At 54.6% G+C, this 21,061-nt stretch overlaps 11 protein-coding genes across 11 annotated transcripts; 5 read left to right on the top strand and 6 right to left on the bottom strand.

Annotated features, from left to right (window-relative positions):
• Window positions 1–940: 940 nt before the first annotated feature.
• On the top strand, window positions 941–2,779 carry BAUCODRAFT_243064 (uncharacterized protein). Its single transcript, XM_007681426.1, has one exon. The coding sequence runs from the start codon at window positions 1,079–1,081 to the stop codon at window positions 2,534–2,536; it is 1,458 nt and encodes a 485-aa protein (XP_007679616.1). The 5' UTR covers window positions 941–1,078; the 3' UTR covers window positions 2,537–2,779.
• Window positions 2,780–2,848: 69 nt separating this feature from the next.
• BAUCODRAFT_125342 (uncharacterized protein) lies at window positions 2,849–3,985 on the bottom strand (the record flags this gene model as incomplete). The annotated part of the gene is made up of 3 exons (XM_007681425.1): window positions 2,849–3,608; window positions 3,666–3,792; window positions 3,853–3,985. 3 exons carry the CDS (start codon window positions 3,983–3,985, stop codon window positions 2,849–2,851), a joined length of 1,020 nt encoding a protein of 339 aa, XP_007679615.1.
• Window positions 3,986–4,205: 220 nt separating this feature from the next.
• Window positions 4,206–7,460, bottom strand: BAUCODRAFT_37166 (uncharacterized protein). Its single transcript, XM_007681064.1, has 5 exons — window positions 6,738–7,460; window positions 6,654–6,681; window positions 5,891–6,597; window positions 5,041–5,840; window positions 4,206–4,987 (listed from the first exon to the last, which is right to left on the bottom strand). Exons 1-5 carry the CDS (start codon window positions 7,041–7,043, stop codon window positions 4,654–4,656), a joined length of 2,175 nt encoding a protein of 724 aa, XP_007679254.1. The 5' UTR covers window positions 7,044–7,460; the 3' UTR covers window positions 4,206–4,653.
• A 1,079-nt stretch (window positions 7,461–8,539) lies between these two features.
• On the bottom strand, window positions 8,540–8,794 carry BAUCODRAFT_125340 (uncharacterized protein; the record flags this gene model as incomplete). Its single annotated transcript, XM_007681424.1, has 1 exon — window positions 8,540–8,794. One exon carries the CDS (start codon window positions 8,792–8,794, stop codon window positions 8,540–8,542), a length of 255 nt encoding a protein of 84 aa, XP_007679614.1.
• Window positions 8,795–9,124: 330 nt separating this feature from the next.
• On the top strand, window positions 9,125–9,962 carry BAUCODRAFT_242999 (uncharacterized protein). The gene has a single exon (XM_007681423.1). It carries the CDS (start codon window positions 9,392–9,394, stop codon window positions 9,614–9,616), a length of 225 nt encoding a protein of 74 aa, XP_007679613.1. The 5' UTR covers window positions 9,125–9,391; the 3' UTR covers window positions 9,617–9,962.
• Window positions 9,963–10,455: 493 nt separating this feature from the next.
• Window positions 10,456–11,966, top strand: BAUCODRAFT_37162 (uncharacterized protein). The gene is made up of 2 exons (XM_007681063.1): window positions 10,456–11,467; window positions 11,523–11,966. Exons 1-2 carry the CDS (start codon window positions 10,802–10,804, stop codon window positions 11,745–11,747), a joined length of 891 nt encoding a protein of 296 aa, XP_007679253.1. The 5' UTR covers window positions 10,456–10,801; the 3' UTR covers window positions 11,748–11,966.
• A 281-nt stretch (window positions 11,967–12,247) lies between these two features.
• On the top strand, window positions 12,248–15,639 carry BAUCODRAFT_76473 (uncharacterized protein; the record flags this gene model as incomplete). The annotated part of the gene is made up of 3 exons (XM_007681215.1): window positions 12,248–13,072; window positions 13,151–15,400; window positions 15,463–15,639. 3 exons carry the CDS (start codon window positions 12,248–12,250, stop codon window positions 15,637–15,639), a joined length of 3,252 nt encoding a protein of 1,083 aa, XP_007679405.1.
• Window positions 15,640–15,936: 297 nt separating this feature from the next.
• BAUCODRAFT_150800 (uncharacterized protein) lies at window positions 15,937–16,418 on the bottom strand (the record flags this gene model as incomplete). Its single annotated transcript, XM_007681422.1, has 2 exons — window positions 15,937–16,296; window positions 16,353–16,418. 2 exons carry the CDS (start codon window positions 16,416–16,418, stop codon window positions 15,937–15,939), a joined length of 426 nt encoding a protein of 141 aa, XP_007679612.1.
• Window positions 16,419–16,509: 91 nt separating this feature from the next.
• On the bottom strand, window positions 16,510–18,328 carry BAUCODRAFT_37158 (uncharacterized protein). Its single transcript, XM_007681062.1, has 2 exons — window positions 18,117–18,328; window positions 16,510–18,062 (listed from the first exon to the last, which is right to left on the bottom strand). The coding sequence occupies exons 1-2, from the start codon at window positions 18,159–18,161 to the stop codon at window positions 16,761–16,763; spliced, it is 1,347 nt and encodes a 448-aa protein (XP_007679252.1). The 5' UTR covers window positions 18,162–18,328; the 3' UTR covers window positions 16,510–16,760.
• An 875-nt stretch (window positions 18,329–19,203) lies between these two features.
• Window positions 19,204–19,962, top strand: BAUCODRAFT_242792 (uncharacterized protein). The gene has a single exon (XM_007681421.1). It carries the CDS (start codon window positions 19,305–19,307, stop codon window positions 19,749–19,751), a length of 447 nt encoding a protein of 148 aa, XP_007679611.1. The 5' UTR covers window positions 19,204–19,304; the 3' UTR covers window positions 19,752–19,962.
• A 179-nt stretch (window positions 19,963–20,141) lies between these two features.
• BAUCODRAFT_75765 (uncharacterized protein) lies at window positions 20,142–20,654 on the bottom strand (the record flags this gene model as incomplete). Its single annotated transcript, XM_007681173.1, has 2 exons — window positions 20,142–20,202; window positions 20,266–20,654. 2 exons carry the CDS (start codon window positions 20,652–20,654, stop codon window positions 20,142–20,144), a joined length of 450 nt encoding a protein of 149 aa, XP_007679363.1.
• Window positions 20,655–21,061: the final 407 nt, after the last annotated feature.

Raw genomic sequence — 21,061 nt, 5'->3', positions numbered from 1 at the left:
GCGGTCACACATAGCTAATGCATGGTACTGTACTCACAATCGACGGGCTGCGAAGTACTTCCCAATGTACCCCTATACCACCGGAGAGGTAGCCGTCAATGCCAGTACTCGTAGCAGAGGCTGCTGAGAGTGATAGTAAGCTCATACCGCGTAGAATTAGGAGACAGCTTGCCCATGACATGCGTTCACTACTCCGCACCGTCTGTCCGCAGCAGCGAACGAGAACAGCCGAGGGCTATCAGCCATGCTCTTTACGGCCGATGGCAGGCAGCGGGTGTTCTCGCCGCGAATGGTAGGGCTGAGAAGCATCTCGAACCACGGACCCTGAAACCCCAGATCGGCATTGAGTGGCGCTTTCAGTCGGAGGGAAGGTTTTTGCGACGATGAGTTCGTCTCTTCGCTACTGGTAGAGTAGGGAGTAGGAGAGGCAGTAGTGGCCATCTACACACAATCGTGGTGCTGTATTGGCGCATGGGCATGGGCATGGGCATGTATGCATGATATTGTGCCTGCAGTAGATGCGGCATCTGCTCGCGTGGACCAGGTCGTACGATGAGTGGTCTTGGCGGAGACCCATGACGCAGTGAGCGCCCCCAACGGCTTTTTGTCCCTCCCAAGCGGCAGTATCCAGCCATCGGCCACTCACAGCGTCGCATCGTCCCTCTTTCGGCCGTCGCCCAGACAGTGTCGCCCTGAACTGTCCACTCACACCGCCCGCAGCAAGCTCCTGGCCGGACTCGGCTGGTGTCGCCGATAGCTCAGCGGTAGCTTCGTAGCGTTGAGCTGCGGGCGAAATCGCCATCAGCCATCAGCCCTTTCCCCACAACATTTTTGGCAGTGGGTGAATGTTGCCAGAGAACAAAAAGGCATCAAACACCGCCACTCCCTTCCCTTCATTCACCATTGTTCCTGCCCACTTTCGCTTGTGAGAGGACACCTGTATACTATCTACCCTAAAGACACTCGCTCCTGTGCAGTGTCATCCTACACACCAACATCAGCGTTTACCAAACCCACCCAAGCCACCATCCATATCAAAAGGACTCTTACTGCGGACGACAACTACACATCCGTCACGATGCCTTCGCATCAACCCACCGCCGGCATGATGGCCGTCGACCCCACCAAGCTCTCCAGCATGCCGTCGGCAGCATCCAAGCCCGCACCTGAAGAGCCAGTGAGGAACCAGAAGTATGACCCGAAGAAGCCTCACATCACCGAGACTCCTTTGACGAGGAAGAACTGGTACAAGCACGTCAACTGGCTGAACGTGGTCCTGATCGTTGGCATACCCATCTCCGGCTGCATTGCTGCTCTCTGGACGCCACTCACTCTTCCCACTGCAATCTTTGCCGTGCTTTACTATTTCGCCACTGGCCTCGGCATTACGGCTGGATACCACAGGCTATGGGCTCACACGTCCTACTCTGCTACTCTGCCGCTCAAGATCTTCCTGGCTGCCGTGGGTGGCGGTGCCGTCGAGGGCTCAATCAGATGGTGGGCGCGGGACCACCGTGCGCACCATCGCTACACCGACACCGACAAGGACCCGTACAGCGTCCGCAAGGGCTTGCTCTACTCTCACCTTGGCTGGATGATCATGAAGCAGAACCCGAAGCGCATTGGCCGCACGGACATCTCCGACCTCAACGACGACAAGGTCGTGCAGTGGCAGCACAAGAACTACCTCAAGGTCGTGCTCTTCATGGGTCTGATCTTCCCATCGCTCGTCGCCGGTCTCTGCTGGGGCGACTGGATGGGCGGGTTCATCTACGCCGGCATCCTCCGCATCTTCTTCGTCCAGCAGGCCACCTTCTGTGTTAACTCACTCGCTCACTGGCTCGGCGACCAACCCTTCGACGACCGCAACAGCCCGCGTGACCACGTCATCACTGCCCTTGTCACTCTGGGCGAAGGCTACCACAACTTCCACCACGAGTTCCCATCTGACTACCGCAACGCCATCGAATGGCACCAGTACGACCCGACCAAGTGGTCCATCTGGGCCTGGAAGCAGATGGGTCTCGCCTACGATCTCAAGCAGTTCCGCTCCAACGAAATCGAGAAGGGCCGCATTCAGCAACAGCAGAAGAAGCTCGACCAAAAGCGCTCCAAGCTTGACTGGGGCGTCCCGCTCGAGCAACTACCAGTCATGGAGTGGGACGAATTTATCGACCAAGCCAACAACGGCCGCGGACTGATTGCTGTCGCCGGAATTGTGCACGATGTCACCGACTTCATCAACGACCACCCAGGTGGGAAAGCCATGATCAAGAGCGGTCTCGGCAAGGACGCCACCGCCATGTTCAACGGCGGTGTCTACAACCACAGCAACGCCGCACACAACCTGCTCTCGACCATGAGAGTCGGCGTGATTCGTGGTGGTATGGAGGTCGAGATTTGGAAGCGGGCGCACACCGAGAACAAGGGTGCCGATTCCATGGTCATCAAGGACAGCAACGGCAGCCGAGTGGTGCGTGCTGGTGAGCAAGTGACGAAGGTCTACGACCCTCCGGCCAGCGCTGGCGCGGCATGATCGTGTGACTGGATCGAGAACGGCGAGTTTGTTTACTTCCGCGCGTTCTAGCGACTATAGACGGCCGAGGTGGTGTTTGGAGGCTGTCTTGAGCGGCTAATTCTTACGCTCGCTTGTGCTCGTAGATGAGCGTTTCAAGATTTGATCTATGCTATCATTATAGCTAGCCCGACCAACAATAACATTTTCTCTATCGTTCAACTACATGGTTCATTTTACCAATGGTCCTTGCTTCCTTATATGCAGTGGTAGCATATCAATAGTCTGCCTGCAAGCAGAGCTCCCAATCAAACTAATACTCTATCACCCCGCTCACTGTAGCTCAATGACAACTTTCCTGGCCGAGACACCGGCCTTGTTCTTGTCAAAGCCCGCCTGCACTGACTCTAACCCTTTGCCAACCACGAGCGGCTCAGGCAAGCACTTCAACTTCCCCTGCTCCAGCGCCGGCGTGACGTACTCCTCCCAAATTTTATGCGTCATCTCGTTAATCCCAAACACACTCGCCGCCTTCACGCTGCTCGGCGGGTTCTCCGGCGGTCCCAGAACGACCGCCAGCACACCGCCACCGAGCTTCTCAATGATCGGAATGGTGTACTTGTACGACTGATCCGGGAGGGAGATGGCGTCGTAGCAGCCCGCGAACTCGCCGCCGAGCTTTTCGACCGCGCTCACGACGTCCTCCACGACGGAGGAGGACTTGTAGTCAACCGTCTCGCTCGCGCCACAGGACTTGCAGAAATCAAAGTTGTGGCTGCTACTGGTCGTGACGACTTTCGCTCCGGAAGCGACGGCGAGTTGGATCGCGAGGGCGCCGACGGAGGAACTGCCGCCCCAGACTACGATTACTTTGTTGCTTGGTTTCGGGGTTAGGGAGGGAAAGGGAAGGCCCAGACCTGCTCCCCCGGTCGAGTAGAGACCCACGGCTGCTGTGTCCAGGGCGAGCGGCAGGACGGCGCCGGAGGTGAAGGTGATGTTTTGGGGCAGATGGGCGGCTTTGCCCGCTACGAGGCGGGAGTAGAGTTGGAAACCGCCATCTTGGGGGGTTTGGGTCATGAGGGAGATGGTGTGACTATTCGGATCGTTAGTGGCCATGATCTATATTAATGTGTGTATGAGTGTTGCTCACCCAGCGACTCTGTCACCCTTCTTGAACCGCGTGACATTGGAGCCGACTTCGTGGACTTCGCCGGCGACATCGACGCCGAGGATGAGGGGCCAGGTCTTGACGAAGTAGCCCGAGTCCTGTATCTTCCCTGATTCGCTCGTTAGTCAGTGTTTCTGTTGACACACCATAGGAACGGAAGTTGTTCTACAATCTACGGGGTTGACAGCCACTGCATGGTTGCGCACGACGATGTGGTCTGGCCCAGCTTTGGGCATGTCGGCCTCGGCGACGCGAAGCTTGTGTCCCTTCCCGTCAAGCCATGCTCCTTGGTTGCTTGCCATCTTGCGTCGATTGGTCGAGAAAGATTTTAATATTTAGGAGGGTGACGAAACTGGTTTTGATCCGAGTTACTTTGATAGAAAATAGAAATCCTACATATATTGTTTAAATCGGAACCTCAGATCTTTCTGACTTCTGCAGTATTCTGAGACTCCACTTCGATTTGTAACAACTCAGGACGGCGCAAAGCGCGCCAAGAACATGGGCGGACATTGAACGCGGGTGGATCATGATGTAAGATGCATTTACACTGAGCGGCGACCTATGAGATGCGCGCTTTCACCGGGGCGCTTCTCCAGAGGCAGGTCATTGCAACGTGCCGTCGGGACCGGAGACATTTTTGCAAGGCGCGGTTGCCACATGTAGGCAGTAGAGATGAAGGGTCGAAGAGGGTTGCAGTATGGGGTTGGTTGCCGGGTCAGCAGAGTTTGTCAGCAAGGTGATATCGTGCTTTCGTGGTCACCGCCGTCGGATGGTCAAGAAAGATTGTGGTCGCACAGTGAGCACATGGGTGGGAGATCACGATCAAACAGCAGGCGCTGGGACTGGGAGCGCCTGCGATGTTGAGCAATGAGACAGGCTTACGAGCTGCAAGTGCCTGACGGGCTACATGCATGCTCCGTCTATGGCGAGGCTAACAACAAGACTCTCACGCACAGACGGGTGCGGCCTACTGCCAGTAATTCCTCGGACTATCATCGTCCATTGCGAGCGAGATGTCAAGTCCAGCATCGAAAGCAACCGGGTCGGTCTCCATACCACCCTTCAAGTACTCGTTTGGTGGACTTTGACTGTCGGAGATGTTCATGGTTGCGAATAATCCACTCATGTCCTTGATGTTCTCACCAGTCGGATCTCTCGGCATTTCATCTCTCACTTTCACGAACTCCCTTAACGTTCGAACAAGCTTTGGATAGCCCTCTTGGTTGGGCAGCCACCAGTGCTTGACGTCCTCATTCCATATCCCACTGAAATGTTCGCGGAGTTTGGCCGGCCAGATGTACCTGAAACTCGATTAGCGTGCGAATGAACCGACCAAGAGAATGGCATGACCTACCCTGTCTGCTCAATGAGTGCGAATTTCCGGCGGGACCAGTCAACGTACTTCCTCTCCTTTGGCAGGAACATGGCAGAGATGCCGAGGCTTGCCTGGCAGCCGAGTATGGCGCCTGGAGGACCGTCGTCTGTGTACTGGATTGCTTCGAACATCTTGCATGACTTCATGGCCAACTCTGCAACCTCTGGAGGAGGCAGCTGTTGCATCACTGCTGCCATCTGAGCCTTAAACATCAGTTCTACCGCCCAGAAGTCGATCAAGACGTAGTTCATCGGGAAAAGGTCGCCCTTGTAGAGGAAATGTGGGTCCCGGTAATCAGTGAGCGCAGCTTCGCCGGGCGGAGGGCCTTTTGTGAAGGTGTGGACGAAATAGGACGGGTCGGTGAAGGTGGCAGTGAGCTTGTTTTTCAATTGTTCGGACTGAGTCAGTAAGCTCGTTGCTTCGCGCAAGAACTGCTCGTTCCCGATCGTGTTCTGCTTCCTCGCGGCGAGCAACAGCGTCCGATCGGTCGCCAGCAACCGAGACGTTGAGAAGAAATCTTCCAACCTTGCGCCCAAGTCGTTTGGACGATCCCGTGTTTGCCGCTTATAATGCTGTGCATGCACAGCGAACCACTCCCGACCAAGCATCGGATCGCCTCCAGACATCGACGATGCAAAGAGGTCGAACCGAATATACCAGCTGAGGATTCTACGACGCGTCTCGTCCTGCATTATGGTCTGAGGCGTGAACAGCTCTGTCATCAACTGGTATGCGGCTCTTTGGTGGCCCATCAGGTTGACCCAATCGCCCAAAAACTCCTTTCATCGAGTCAGTCCGTGTACTGATGCTTACATTCCGCTATACTTACCTCGATTGCCGCCAGTTGAAGGATTGTCAGAAGCGTAGCAACGTTGTGACGCTTTTTCACGACAGACTTCTGTAAGAGCGTGATTGATTGATTGTAGAACTGCAGAAACCTGCGGATGCCGTCCAGTCGTCTTGCGAACGCGTAGTGGTAGGCTGCGAACGCAACAATGCCGTACAGCAGAGCTTCACTTTCGTCCTCCATCGCGATCTCGAGAAACGTGGTTTTCAGAAAGCTTCCAGCGTCGTACTTGAAGGCATAATGATGATACGACAGGTAGTCGCGATGGTATTTCAGGAATGACCTCACGTCGGGGGTGAGTGTCTTCCATTTCCTGCTCTGCGTTATGTCCTGCCCAACCGTATGTCTGGACGACGTCCGCACAACTTGCGGCCGCGACGATGAGCGTTGATCAGGCTGGGTTCGGTCGATAATCGGAGACGGTATGGTCTGACCAGCAAAAGCAGCGTCTGACGGCCTGCGCACGTCCGACGTTGCAGATTGCGGTTCGCTTTGATCATCGTCTTCGTATTCATCGTCGGGAATAGCAGGAAGCCCCGAGCCCTCTTCGTCACCTTCCTCGTCACCAGATGAGCCAGTCTCCTGTGACGCGCGGTCTCTGCTTCCGCTCTCTGTTGGTTTGGCTGACGATGGTGAGGTAGAGGACGCGGAACCCGGCCAACTGCACTCCCGTTTGCCCTTACGACAACCTGTCCGTCTATTAGGATATCTACGAGCACAACGATAATAGCTTCTTGACACGTACGCTCACATATGGGATGTGCTTCGTCACACTGTTCAAGTATGCTAGTCAGCGAGATGATCCCGGAATACTGTCGTTGCGACTTGCCTTCACACGGCGCTGTCTGCAGGTGTAACAACCACTCCTGGTTCGCCTGTGCTTTACATGCTCGGAACCCTGTGGCTGTCTTCTGCGTTGGCGTTGGGCTAATGGCTGCTGTTGCTGCTCCGACCCAGATGGAAGCACGGCGCGACTGGGGTCAGCAATCTCGGGATACGTGCCAAGATCTTCCATAGGAAACCCTTTCAAGGGTGGCAGAGCTGGCTGGAACGGTTCTGGAGGATACAACGGTGGGGGTCCGGCCTGATAATAAGCACCATATGGCGGTATTGGTGGAGGAAATTGTCCATCCATGGTGACTGCCAAGCAACAAGTGTTGTCACTGTAGCCAATAGCGCACCTTTTCAGATACCACAACGTCCAATAAAGCTAGTCGCAGGGTTGATCAAGTGATCCAATCCGTGGGAGACACCTCTGACGACGCTAGAGCATCGAAAAACTGTTACAGAGGCTGCACGTCGACATTGATCAAATCAATGGCCAAGTCTGAATTAACACCGACAGGTGCGGCAATCCCGGTAGACGTTCGTAGCCAGGTAATGGCGCGAGCGACTACCAATCGGCTATGGTGAAGAGTACGGTGGCGAGGGGCACCGTAAGACAATAGATGAAGGCTTGGAGAAGTCCAGAAGGCACTGAGGTGCGAGGTGGTACCGCTCAGTCTCGAAAGCTGCGACGAGAACGAGGTTCAGGTACACGGCAGGATCACGTACATATGTCCGAGATTCACGAACAGACATGGCTGCTGGGAGCTCAGGCTTCATGTCATTGTAGCTCGGCACTCTCCGTAACGTCATGAATCTGCGGTATGTAAGACAATGAGATGCTCCACCAGGTCGAGCTGTTTAAGTTGACAAGCCTGCATTATCAGGCTAGGGCCTTCACTGGTACTCAATCGGAGTTCTACCTGCTTCAGGACGTTGGCAGCGATCGGCACCAGGAAGGTATTGATCATAACGTGCGTCCTAACTCCTTGAGTGCCGGGATGGAGGCCCGGGATGATCCTATGCACAGGAGCACCCTCTTCGGGCTGCAACCTACCATGTCTTTAATCCTCAGTCCGTCCGCATCATGGCAATGGCTAAGTTGTAATTTCGGACGAACAGGGCGCTGTATGTGCGGTTCGGCGGCCCGCATGCGTGGCTGATGTTACGGCGGGCGGAAACTCTCCACCCCGGTACCCATCGCTGCCCTGCCCTGGTTTCATGCCCAGCGAGAGCTGCACGGTGATGCAGCATTGTAGGGATCGCGGTGCACTGGCCATAGCTCAAAACATTGACCGTCGCGACCAGCGGTCCAGACATCGATACGGCAGCATAATCCAATGGAGATGAACCTTGCGCAAAGCTCTACGTATTTTGCCGACGGTTGTTGCCAGCGGAGAGTATATACTTAGATACCTGTCATGGTTTACCTTTCGTTTTAGACGCAAGATCGTCGTACAGCACGCATCAGGGTCTGGGGCACTAAACTGCAGTCCACAAGGCCAACTTCCGACGTGCCTGCCGCCAGGCTGGATCTCTCTTGCAGATGCACGCTCACGCCACTGGCTGTACGACTCTCCGATACTGATTGCTAACGACCGTAACAATGATCGCCTTGCCGTCTCAGACCTGGGGCAGTCGGGCCCAGTTGTGAAAGGGCCTATCTCTTCCCATTTGGGGAGATGCTCGGCATGTGGAAGAACCTGGAATAGCGGATCCGTGAAGTGTGGAGCTCAGGCAAAACCCATGCCAGACTCTCTTCAGCCGGCGGTCAAATGGCGACTGACGGCCTGGAAATCTACACAATCAGAGCGATGCCAACCAGCGTATTACCCTATCATCCGCCAAGTTGACAGTAACAGATCTAGTGACACGACGCTCGGATTGGAACCGGGTGGTTGCTCTGTAGCTACCCACATCTGCCACTACCAGCGCTTTGGCCGCACTCCACGTTGTGTTACAAGCTTTCCCCTTGTAAGGCACACGGCATTCCATCGCCAGCGGACCTGTGGCGCAAGCCATAGCACGCGAATGTCGATAGTAGGAGAGCAGCATGCCCATACTGCATCTGCGCAGAATCGAACGGTTCCGAGTCAGCAGCACGTCGTACTTCGTACGCCGCATACTTCGTACAGTACAGAGTACGTGTGAGACCAGCACATACAAGCAGAGCTGACCCGACTCCGAAGTTTGCGCCTGAAGTGTCTCGACCGCTGATCAGAAGTTTTCGACTCTAGCCAAAATTTCCGTACTTGTCGTAGCCTTGCAGCTCTTCGTGGATTTCACACCCCCTCAACACCACCCATGCACACGTCAGTTTGTAATGGCAGCATTTCTCCCGTTAGCGGCATCTTCCGTGATCGACACAGCGCGGCTAGCGCCTGCGCCGATGATGATGCTTGGCGTTCGTCAAGCACCAGCACCGACAGCGTCCATCAATAGCAGATCATAACGTGGTAGGTGACTACGGCAGATTGAAAGTCTTCCTTAGCACCACCGCAAAAACAACCCCTCCAAGACCCTCAACCTACCCCATCAGTGCCCTCGCTGCGACATACCCCGTGAAGGCATAGATCGGCATGAAGCGACACTCGCTGCGGAGTGTGGTCTCGGAGGCACTTCGCACGAGCTCTCTGTGATGCTCAACCAATACCTGGGATGTCGGTGCGACCTTCCGCTCTTCGAAGCTCAATCACGCATGCTTGCGGCGAGGTCTGGAAGAAGGTGCAGTGTTTCGCTGACACTGTTACTGGAACTAACCCGGGACTTTGGCTTCAAGCTTATCGTACAACTTCAGGCGTATATTTCACCTTGGTAGAGTGCAGAATTGTGGCGGCAGCAGATACACCAGCGAGGAGCCTTCCCACCTTCCAAGATCTCTGACTCTGGCGGTGCCAGCGGCGATCACGAAATTTTCGGCGAAAAGAACCCATCCACCAAGTCCGCACAAGTTATGTTTGAATGAAGGTCTCACAGTCACGGCAACGTTTTCATCACGCATCGTGAAGTAAGCTAGCTTTGGACGGGATGAAATATCATCTAGCCTCCAGAATGGCGAGGTCTCACTCCAGCGTCATCGGTAGTTCATGGCAGTGAGTGGCCATCGGAAGCACTGATTGCCATGGTCTCTGCGTATTGTATACACCACTGCAATGACTAGGAAAGAGGTTTAGGGGTGGCTAGGCCCGCCTCCATATCTGTTCATACTACAAGCCCAAGTTTGAGATGTTCGCGAGGCATGTCCCAGCCGCGGCACGGCAACACAATAGATTCAGTCAGCAAGTTCACGCGCCTCGTGTGGAAGCTTTATCGATTTCGATCAGTGTCTTCCTAACCCCTCTGTCTTGGTTCCTGCTTACGGATGTGGCAAAAGGTAGTGTAGACCATCTAGGCATCACACTGATGAGCCTTGCCTAGTTGTTCCCTTCCGAGATGGGCGAACCCTGTGGTCCGAGAAGGTTCATGTTGGCAAGTTCTGTTCCGTTGTGTGGTCACCGCTCTCGCATGACCGGAGGCTGCCCGATGCTCGTGCCCATTGAGTGCTGCACAAGCTAGACAAAGTAAGGCGAGCCGTTATGCAACAAGCTGTATTGTTGTCTCGGCCAAGTGTACAGAGGTTCGGTCACGCAATGTTAACATGTACTGCCGCCAGCCGGCTTCTAGAGGGAAACAGTGCAACGGCTGCTATCAGAGTGCAACGGCTCTGTCTCCGATACCAGCCTTGTGGTTTTCAGTATGTCGCACCAGGCCAGCATGCGCTTTGCTCATCATTACACACGCTCAAAATAACCTCAGGTGGCGAGGACACCAGAGTCATGACTCACTTTGAGCATCAAGACCAGTGAGTTTTGCATGCTGCATCTTTTTGGGGCTCAGGCTCATTGCGGCACTTTCTGGGTTCGACAAACCGTTCGCAGAGCGAACACGTGACGAACGGCAGTAGCCGAGTAGCCCTACCTCAACGCCACACACAATAGCCAAGCTTATGACTAACCCCACAATGAACAATTATCTGTTGGAGTTGTTACATTAATCGATGAACGAAGGGAAGCCATTCGAATAACAACCATGGCAGCCAACGTACAGAACACGCCAGGGCGGACCGACTGGGCGGAGGACGACGAGCCGGATCTTGCCACCGCCCTGCCTCCACCACAGATTACGAAGAACAAGGATGGTACGGAAACAGTCGTCACAGTCTTCATCAACGAAGAAGGCAAACGCGTGAAGCGAACGCAAAGGATTCGCCGTACCGTAGTCAAGAAGAAGGAAAACCCGCGAGTGGCGGAGCGGAGAGCATGGCCCAAAATGGGACCGGAGGCGGGCAAGCCGGTTGGGCCACGACCGGATACTACTACGCTGGGCGAGAATATCATCTTCCGGCCGCAAATGGGCTTCAAGTCTGGACAGGTGCAGGAGAAGGCGCCGGACGAGGAGCGGAAGGCGGAGCTGCAGAAGAAGATGCAAATCAAGTGCCGTATCTGTCAGGGCGATCACTTCACCACGAAGTGTCCGTTCAAAGACACCATGGCGCCAGAAGGTGAGGCTGCGGGAGCACCGTCGGATCTGGATGATCGAATGGGTGGCGATACGGGAGGCGCTGGGGGTGGGGGTGGTGGTGTGGGAGGGAGCTACGTTCCGCCACATTTGCGGAAAGGCGCTGCTGGCAGCGGTGAGAGGATGGGCGGTGGTAAATTCGAGAGGGATGATCTGGCGACGCTAAGAGTTACTAATGTAAGTTGTGAAGCGCGCAAGAGCATCATCTACGGCATGCTGACGGTTTCCCTAGGTTTCAGAGTTCGCCGAAGAGCAAGATCTTCGCGAAATCTTTGAGAGGTGGGGTCGCGTTACCCGTGTCTTCCTTGCAAAGGACCGAGAGACTGGTCGTGCGAAGGGCTTTGCATTCGTTTCTTACGCTGATCGTTCGGATGCGGCACGAGCATGTGAGAAAGTGGACGGCTACGGATTTGGCCACTTGATCTTGAAGGTGGAGTTTGCGAAGAAGGCCACTTAGTTCGCGTCCATCATTTGCGACAATCCCAAGACTAGCCTGCCCGTCTCATGGCTCCTGCAGGCTGAATGGCGATGAATAATCGGCGTCTGTAGATAGCACGTGGCTAGATAGTATGCATATAATCACAGCGCCATTTAAAGCGACTGTAGCAGCGGAGTACCAACTTGAACCCAACTATGTACGGAGACAATGGCTTGTACGCACAAGGGTAATACTGCTAAAGACATTGACAATCTTCGTTTGGCACTTCGTCTTGCTTCGTGGTGTATTGTTAAGGCTGAATGAAGGCTCGAAGGCGGCGGCGTTGGTGACGCAAACAGCGGGAGCATCTGCTAATCATGCGGAGTTAAGCTTGTGGGAGGCAATCCACCTTCTCTTCTACAGTGTCCCCTACCGACCCGTCTCCTCTGCTCTAACTAATCCTCTGCTCTAGTTTATCCTCTGCTCTAACTCAAGTTTCATCCGGCCCAGGGAGTTCAAACTGAAGAGGTCAGGAGAGCATGATACACGGGAGGAACTTGCTGCGGCGACAGTCGCTACATCACGCCGGTCAGAGATCATATAGCGCAGCGCCGCCACTGTGTAGGGCATGTCAGGCCCGAGTCCGATCGCCGCCTTCTCTACCGTTACTCAGAAGACCAACAGCTGGTCACCCACACCTCCTCCGACCTGCGTCGTCTGCGTCACGCGACTTCTCGTTATCAACAGCACGGCGGAAAGACAAGGCTCCCGGCGATGAAGGCAGCGATGCTGCTAAGGAGACCACGGATGAGGGGACAGACCGATCGAGGCAGGATGAGGAGAACATTGAAGCCAAGAGTAAAGCGCCAGAACCTTCGCCCATCACGCCTGCAGTAGACGGCAAAGCATCCAGTGCAGGAGGATCAGGTGGCAGCGACTCAGGCGCAGGTAGTGGCGATGGCGGTAGCCGCAAGCGCAAGGCTCAAGGCCGTGAGCTGGCAAAGCCATCTGTTCCCGATGTGTACCCTCAGGTGATGGCTATACCTATTGCGCAACGGCCACTGTTCCCAGGCTTCTATAAAGCGATCACAATCCGAGATCCGAATGTCGTTGCAGCTGTGCAACAGCTGCTGAAAATGGGCCAGAGTTATGTTGGTGCGTTCCTGCTGAAAGATCAAGAAAGCAGCCAGGACGTGATCAACGATCCCAGTGAGGTATACGATGTCGGCACGTTTTGCCAGATTACCGGCGCATTTCCAGCCGGACACGGAGACGACAAGGCGCTGCAAGCTGTGCTATATCCGCATCGACGAATACGACTGAGCGAGCTTTTGCCACCTCACCGTGCTCCGCCTGCAGCGCCGGTCCCGGAGCAGGCCGCTCAAGCCACAATTGATGCGCCCTCTTCTGAAGAGCACGGCGAGAAGCCCGAGACGAATGAGCAGAAGGGTGGTGTGACGGCGAGTTTCGAAGAGCAGCAGAAGGATGAGAACAAGGAGTCTGCCGAGCAGCAGCCGAAAGCGCTTGAAGTGGCTTCCCCAACGGCCTTTCTCAGAACGTGGCCTGTCAGCTTGGTGAAGGTGGAGAACTTGGTGGATGAGCCCTTCGACAAGCGGTCTCCTACCATCCGCGCGCTGATCTCCGAGATTGTCAATGTCTGCAAAGAGATCGGTAACGTCAACCACCTCTTCCGTGACCATGTCTCTGCGTTTGCCATGTCGCAGTCTGCTGCCAACATCGCTGAGGAGCCTGCCAAGCTTGCCGACTTCGCCGCAGCCGTTTCCGGCGGCGACATGGAAGAGACCCAAGCGGTGCTTAGCGCGCTGAACATTGAGCAGAGGCTCAGCAAGGCGCTGGAAGTGATTAAGAAGGAGCACATGAATGCCCAGCTTAGTAACAAGATCTCTAAAGACGTAGAAAGCAAGATTCAAAAGCGGCAGCGAGAATACTGGCTTATGGAGCAGATGAAGGGCATTAGGAGAGAGCTAGGCTTGGAGTCCGATGGCAAGGACAAGCTGGTGGAGAAGTTCAAAGAGAAAGCCACCAAGCTTGCAATGCCGGAGGCGGTGAAGAAGGTTTTCGATGAAGAAATCAACAAGCTTGCGCATCTTGAGCCGGCAGCAAGCGAGTTTAACGTGACGCGAAACTACCTTGACTGGCTTACGCAGATTCCATGGGGCCAGCGCAGTGCGGAAAACTTTGGCATTAAGCATGCGCGTGAAGTATTGGACGACGACCACTACGGTTTGAAGGACGTCAAGGACCGCATTCTGGAGTTCATCGCTGTTGGAAAGCTACGAGGCACCGTGGAAGGCAAGATTCTGTGCATGGTTGGTCCGCCCGGTGTTGGCAAGACCAGTATTGGCAAGTCCATTGCACGCGCACTCAACAGGCAGTACTACCGCTTCTCTGTCGGTGGGCTTACCGACGTGGCAGAGATCAAGGGTCATAGGAGGACTTACGTCGGCGCGCTGCCGGGCCGCATAATCCAAGCACTGAAGAAATGCCAGACTGAGAATCCTCTGATACTCATCGATGAAGTAGATAAGATTGGACGAGGACATCAAGGCGATCCTTCGAGTGCGCTTCTGGAGCTGCTTGATCCGGAACAGAACAGCAGCTTCCTCGATCATTATATGGATGTACCCGTCGATTTATCAAAGGTACTTTTCGTGTGTACGGCGAACATGACCGATACCATTCCGCGGCCGCTGCTTGACCGTATGGAGATGATCGAATTGTCGGGCTACGTTTCCGATGAAAAGATGGCCATCGCAGACCGCTATCTTGCGCCTCAGGCCAAGGAGATGTCTGGCCTTAAGGACGTTGACGTGCAGCTTGAGAAGGACGCCATCGTCGAGCTCATCAACAAATACTGTCGCGAGTCTGGTGTCCGCAACCTGAAAAAGCAAATCGAGAAGGTGTACCGGAAGTCTGCGCTCAAGATCATTCAGGATCTGGGCGAGGAGGTTTTCGCCGAAGACAAGGCATTGACGGAAGAAGGCAAGCAGGCACAAGACGAAGCGAAGAAAGACCAGACGGATGTCAAAGACACTCCAAGCGAGGAGCAGATGGAAAAGGAAACGTCTGAGAAGCCGCGAGTGGCATTGAAGGTTCCGGAGAACGTGCATGTTAAGATCGACAAGGACAACCTGAAGGACTACGTAGGACCGCCAGTATTCACGAGCGATCGTTTGTACGACACAACGCCGCCTGGTGTCGCTATGGGCCTGGCATGGACGCAGATGGGTGGCGCGGCGCTCTACGTTGAGAGCATACTAGAAACCGCGCTCTCGTACAGCTCAAGGCCCGGACTAGAGCGGACCGGCAACCTCAAGCCCGTGATGAAGGAGAGTACGCAGATTGCGTACTCTTTCGCAAAAGGGCTTGTGGCCAGACACTACCCAGGCAACAAGTTCTTCGAAAAGGCCCGGATACATCTGCATTGTCCCGAGGGCGCGGTGCAAAAGGACGGGCCCTCAGCAGGTATAACCATGGCAACGTCCTTGCTGTCACTGGCATTGAATCAACCTTTAGATCCCACGATTGCGATGACTGGCGAGCTCACAGTCACTGGTAAGGTGCTTAGGATAGGTGGACTGAGAGAGAAGACTGTTGCTGCACGGAGGGCCGGTGCGAGCATGATCATTTTCCCGCGCGACAACACTTCGGATTGGCTGGAGCTGCCTGAGGTGAGTCGAGTCATGCCTTCCAAGAAGAGCTCGCGCGTGTAAGCTGACATTGACTGTTATAGAACATTAAGGAAGGCATAGAAGGTAAACCCGTTGATTGGTATCAAGATGTCTTCAACCTGGTGTTCACGAACGTGGACGAATCGGCAGCGAACCGATTGTGGAAGAAGGAGCTGAGACGGCCACCTAAGGAGGAGCGAGAAAAGGATGAAGAGGACAGTGGATTCGAGAGCAACTAGATCTGGGTGTAGCATGATCTTTATTTCGCGGAGTTGATTGGAGTCTGGCTAGGACATCCGCGTTTGATCACAACTAGCAGGAAAGGTGTCTGCCATTCTTCGGCATGGACTTGCGCGTTCTGGCTGCGTTGTACAAGAAGGCTCCGCATGGATACTCCACTCCATGTATGTACATATAGAGAGTCGCAATGATGCTGAGCTGATCCAGACAATAAGACCAAGTTCAGCGTTCAGCACCCTAACCTTGCACAGAGCTCGACGGTGTCCACAGCAAGTCGGCGCCGTACGCGCTAGCAACTAGTCTATCTTCTCGAACCTGCAATTCACCCTCTGAGTACCTGGAATAGGATCGATATAAATCGGTCGCCTTTCAGCAAAGATCTCGAGTTTGGGTGTTGCGGCATTGACGATACTCTGATCATCAATCACGCCGGCCCTGAGACCAATGATGCCTTGAAAAGAAGGTTTCGTGGAGGTGCGGTACAGCGCGACGCTGCAAGACGGACAGAAATGCGTGCTGACATCGAAGCCAGAGTCGGCCACCTTGGTATGTACCTTCACCTTGTCTTTGCCGAAGTCGAAGGTGAAGCTGTCTTCGGGGATGGGGAAGAGTTGGGCGAGGCCTATCTTTCTGCAGTCGTCACAGTAGCAGATAGACTGATCCCAACGATGTTAGCCAGAGCATATGTTCCAGGGCAGCTCGCAGCCTTTACCGTATACGGAGGATCGCCCGTGTAAGATACCTTGATGTCACCACATAGGCACGATCCAGTAGGCATCTTGTTAGCGTGTTTGACAACCTCTGTATGCTTATTAATTCAATCAGATCTCTAACAATTTACGAGCGTAACATGCTGCTGCTTGCGAGCACGGCACTGTTTATAATGCTCGCCTCTTTTAGGCGTTCTGGGTGGCCCTTGCGGCTCAACGGTACGCTCTCAGCTCGGAATCGGATATTGAATCCTCGACAAGCTGATGATTGCTAGTAGCGTTACCATCCTCTTTTCCACATCCGTCAATAAATCAACAAGCCAGCCAAGCTAGCATCACGGATAGATGTCGTTACGGACGTAAGGTTTGTAATGGTCAATTGAGCCGTACGGACTTCCGCTTTCTGTGTGCTATATTCTATCACCCTCCAATATTGGTTTGGCTTCCTCGCTCCGCCACCAGCTAACTCCCTCTTTGCCTGGGAACTCATATCGATCCATGCTTTCCGGCCGCATCTCAACCGAGTAGCCGGCGTCGGTGGGTGTCGTGTAGTAGCCATCTTTAATCACAGCTGGGTGGAAGAAGTGCTCGTGCAGATGGTCAACGTATTCTAATACCGACAGCTTCCCGGACACGACTACGTAGTCGATGGTGCTGAGATGCTGGGTGTACTCCGGCAGACCTACGCCACCGCTATGCGGCACGATAGGGACACCGTACTTTTTCGCGATGAGGAGGACCGCTAAGACCTCGTTCACGCCACCCATTCGGCATGCATCAATCTGGCAGATATCGATCGCCCCTTGTGCAATCAACTGCTTGAAGATGACTCGGTTCTGACACATCTCGCCCGTCGCGACACCAATACCGTATGGCTTCAGCGCCTCACGGATCGCCTTGTGCCCAAAAACATCGTCAGGCGATGTTGGCTCCTCAATGAACCAAGGTTTGAAGTCCGCAAGCTGCTTCATGTACTCGATCGCTTCCGGTACTGACCACACCTGGTTGGCATCAACCATGAGAATATTACCCTTATCGTACCCAATCACATCTCGAGCGATTGTCAATCGCTTACGATCCTGCTCGACTGAGGTGCCGACCTTCAGCTTGAAGTGCCTGTAACCCTTCGACAAAGTTTCTTGCAGTAAGCCTTTCATCTTATCCTCGCCGTAACCGAGCCAACCAGCGGAAGTTGTGTATGCGGGTACTGCTCGATTAGCCTCGGCGTCTTTCATACGCTGCGCTTTGCCCGGCTCCTCCTTCTTCAGCATAGCGATGGCCTCCTCAGGTGTAATGGCGTCGGTGATATATCGGAAGTCGATACACTTGACGAAATCCTCTGGGCTCATGTCCGCCACGATACGCCACACAGGCTTACCCAGCACTTTGGCCCAGAGGTCCCAGATAGCGTTGACAAGAGAGCCTAGTGCGAGATGAATTACTCCTTTTTCTGGCCCAATCCATCTGAGATGCGAGTCTGAGACTAGATACCGCCAGGTCTTGCCCCAGTCTGCTACGAGCTCTTCGAGCTTCTTGCCCTTGACACGTTCAGAAAGCACGGCAATCGCTGAGCAGACAATCTCGTTGCCACGGCCAATGGTAAAGGTCATGCCATGGCCACTATGTTCCGAGTCCGTATGAAGAATGACATAGGCGGCCGAGTAGTCGCCGGCAGCGTTCATGGCATCGCTGCCCGTCTTGTCTAGGGAGGTCTATCGCCAGGTTAGAAATGCAGATGACGAGGTACTGACCAGGGCATCACTTACTGGAAAGCGTACATCGCGCGTCGTGGCTCTTGTGATAGTCACCATTCTGAGCAACAGATTGATATCTGATATGAGAAGATGGTTCTTGCAATGGAAAAATGGTGTGAAGACGTAGGAAGAAGCGGAAAGCTGGCTGATTTCAACTTACACGTGAGACCCTACTGGGATGGCTCGAATCTTTTATAGCTCCGAGTATGTCATGCAGCTGGTCAGGTACCCGTTGAATGGTTCCGTTCGTTCGGAGGCTGCCACGCGATACATAATGGTCCGCGACGAGTTGTAGCGAGCATGCATTGGTGGAAAATCTTTAGCCATATGCCGATGGTGACTAGGGCCTCAAGCCGCGGCGATTGCCGTCAATCAAGCTCACCACGCCATCCGACAGATTCTACCACAAACATCGACATCACGAAGACTGTCAGAGTCATAAGCAACACGCCAGCAAGCCTCCATACCAACCGCTGCAACATCGTAAGGCTCTAGAGGTATTGTACGTTGCAAGAGCGCAAGCGAGTCCTCTTGCCAGCGGCAACCCGCACGCGTTCTGCTTCAGTCAGAATACGTTCGCGCCATCACACGCTTGAGACGAAATGTGCCTTGCGGTAGAATACATCAGGGTGATCAATAATGTCCAGAAGACCCCAGAGCCGCCGAACGTCCCCAGTACTTGTTTATTGTCGAAGACTCCCTGAATGTGCCCATAAAATCGACCTGTTGCGCGTACGGTCCGTACTGACCTGTGGGCTCCTCAGCATCTGTGTCAGAATGAGTCCTGAAATACGACAGAGAGCTTGAAGAGCGTCTCACCACCACTGGCGCTGTTCATGCGCTGCTCTGCACTTTCTGGGATGCTCGGGATAAGTCCCACGAAACGGGTCGGCGTCGCCTTGCCGGAATTGGTGTATGCACAAAGGTCAGTATTGACGCTGTTCGTACGCTTCTCCTCAAGCTCCTGTGCTGCAATTATCGGTATCCATAAACACATTCTGCCCGCGGGACTCTGCCTTCGGCCCTTCCACTCTTGCCTCTTTCCATGACTCCTTTTCCCACTCACCTCCACTTCTTCATCATGGTTGCAGTCCTGTCCAGCTTGAGTGCCTGGAGTGTTGCTTAGTCGGTTGGCGTCCTGCAACTGTCGAGAACTTGAACGTGCACGTCAATCTTGGGCACCTTCTCACTCAGCTCCGCATGATACTCAGCAATGTGCGCTGCAACGCCCCTGACTCCGTGTATGAAGGCGAGCTTGTACGCCGCGCTCGGCGGCGCACCTTTCAAGGCCCAGGCGTTGCCACCGCAATAATTACGTGCGAGCTTGACGAACGTGCCGTCCGCCTCCTGCGCAACAGTCGGCAATTGCGGGACTGGATGCGGCTTTCCGGGCTTGCATCGAGCATTGTCTTCATGCTGCTTTCCGACCGGGTTCTTCTGGATGAAATCGTTGCCCTCCCCAGTGCGGATCTTCTGGACTCCAGAGACTGTGAGCAGACGTTCCGTGCTGTTAAGGGGAAAGTCCACGACGGTCGTGCAGTATTCGCTGTGGGTGTTCTTCATACGCTGTACAAACCAACGAGGCGCCACAAGGAAAGTGTTGGACGATGCATTACGAGCGTTACCCTCGCAGTGGGGCCAACGTAGCTCATAGTACTTCTCACCAATCTGGACGATGTGCGGGTAGAGGGAGGCGAACGGCTCTTTTTACGCCAGAGCCTGCTGGGCGCTGTTGTTTGTCATAGTAGGCGCACTACCGCCGCCGTGGATGTTTCCCGGAGGATCAACAGACTGTCTTGGCCCACGCTTATGGGGCAACACCACGTTCGACAGCACGACATGTGCGCTCCTCACCGAGGTAACTAGCAGGCACGTCAAGGCATGGGACACTCCCGGCCTTCACAAGGTAGCTACAACCATGATGAATGACACTCTTGAACGACCGAGAAGACCGAGGGCGCGTGCCAAACATGAGCTTCTCCAAGCAGCGCCCAGACGCCATGCTAATCCGGAGCCGCTAGGCCAACTCCTACATCACTATTTCTCATCCCAGAGATCCTTAACATACCCCTCCGTAAGCTCCTTATCCTCACCATACCTAAACCCTAGCGTCAGCAAAACAACCACAAGATCGCGAAGACCCGGGGAAAACCAAACCTACACTTCCTGCCACCCCACAAACCCCCCCTCCAACACCACCACCCTCTGCGCCCTCTCCACATCCTCCCCATCCCCCCTCACCCCGACCTCGCCCCTTTCCGCCATCTCCGCGCGCTTGCGCACATAAGCCAGCGCGCTCTTCGGCCCGCGCTGCTGCGACAGCGCGCAGTGGAAGACGACGGTATCCTGGTTCTTGAGCGTGCGCACGAGCTCCGGCATGCGGTGGTCGTGGGTGGAGGTCGGCACGTTCTGGCACCCGCGGATGTGGCCGCCGATGTAGTCGCTGTCGCGCACGTCGACGACGGTCACGCCGGCCGTTTTGGCGCGGAGGAGCTCGGCGAGGTTTTCTTTGCTGATGCGGGGGAGGGTTGCTATGGTTGGGGTGGTCATGTTGGAATCTGTTGGGTTTCGGGGGTTTGTGTCCTGACCGTTCGGTGAGGTTGTGTGCCGGATTGATGCTTCTTCGGGAGTCATTTGTTCCGGCGGGTAAGGGCTTGTATATGGAATGATTGGCTGTTCACAGTTTCCAGTACGCTAGACTGTTTGACTCTAGTACTGGACATAAGACGACTCCAGTGAATCGAGCGAAGCCGTGGAACTGATGCGTAACTGCCTTGCAGAAAAGGTAGCTGGTCAAACCTTGTGGGTGGCAAAGGCAGCTCAAATGGTCAATCAGAACGAGGACAAGTCCTATCTCCGCTATAAGAACCCGGCCATTTGACACTGCGAATAACCTTGGTGATGTTTCGCTGCACGAACATGGACTCGCTCATTGTAGACAGCCCTTGGAAAAGCGG

The sequence above is a fragment of the Baudoinia panamericana genome (assembly GCF_000338955.1).
Source record: "Baudoinia panamericana UAMH 10762 unplaced genomic scaffold BAUCOscaffold_11, whole genome shotgun sequence".
Classification (NCBI taxonomy): Eukaryota; Fungi; Ascomycota; class Dothideomycetes; order Mycosphaerellales; family Teratosphaeriaceae; genus Baudoinia; species Baudoinia panamericana.
This window is presented reverse-complemented; position numbering and strand designations above follow the sequence as displayed.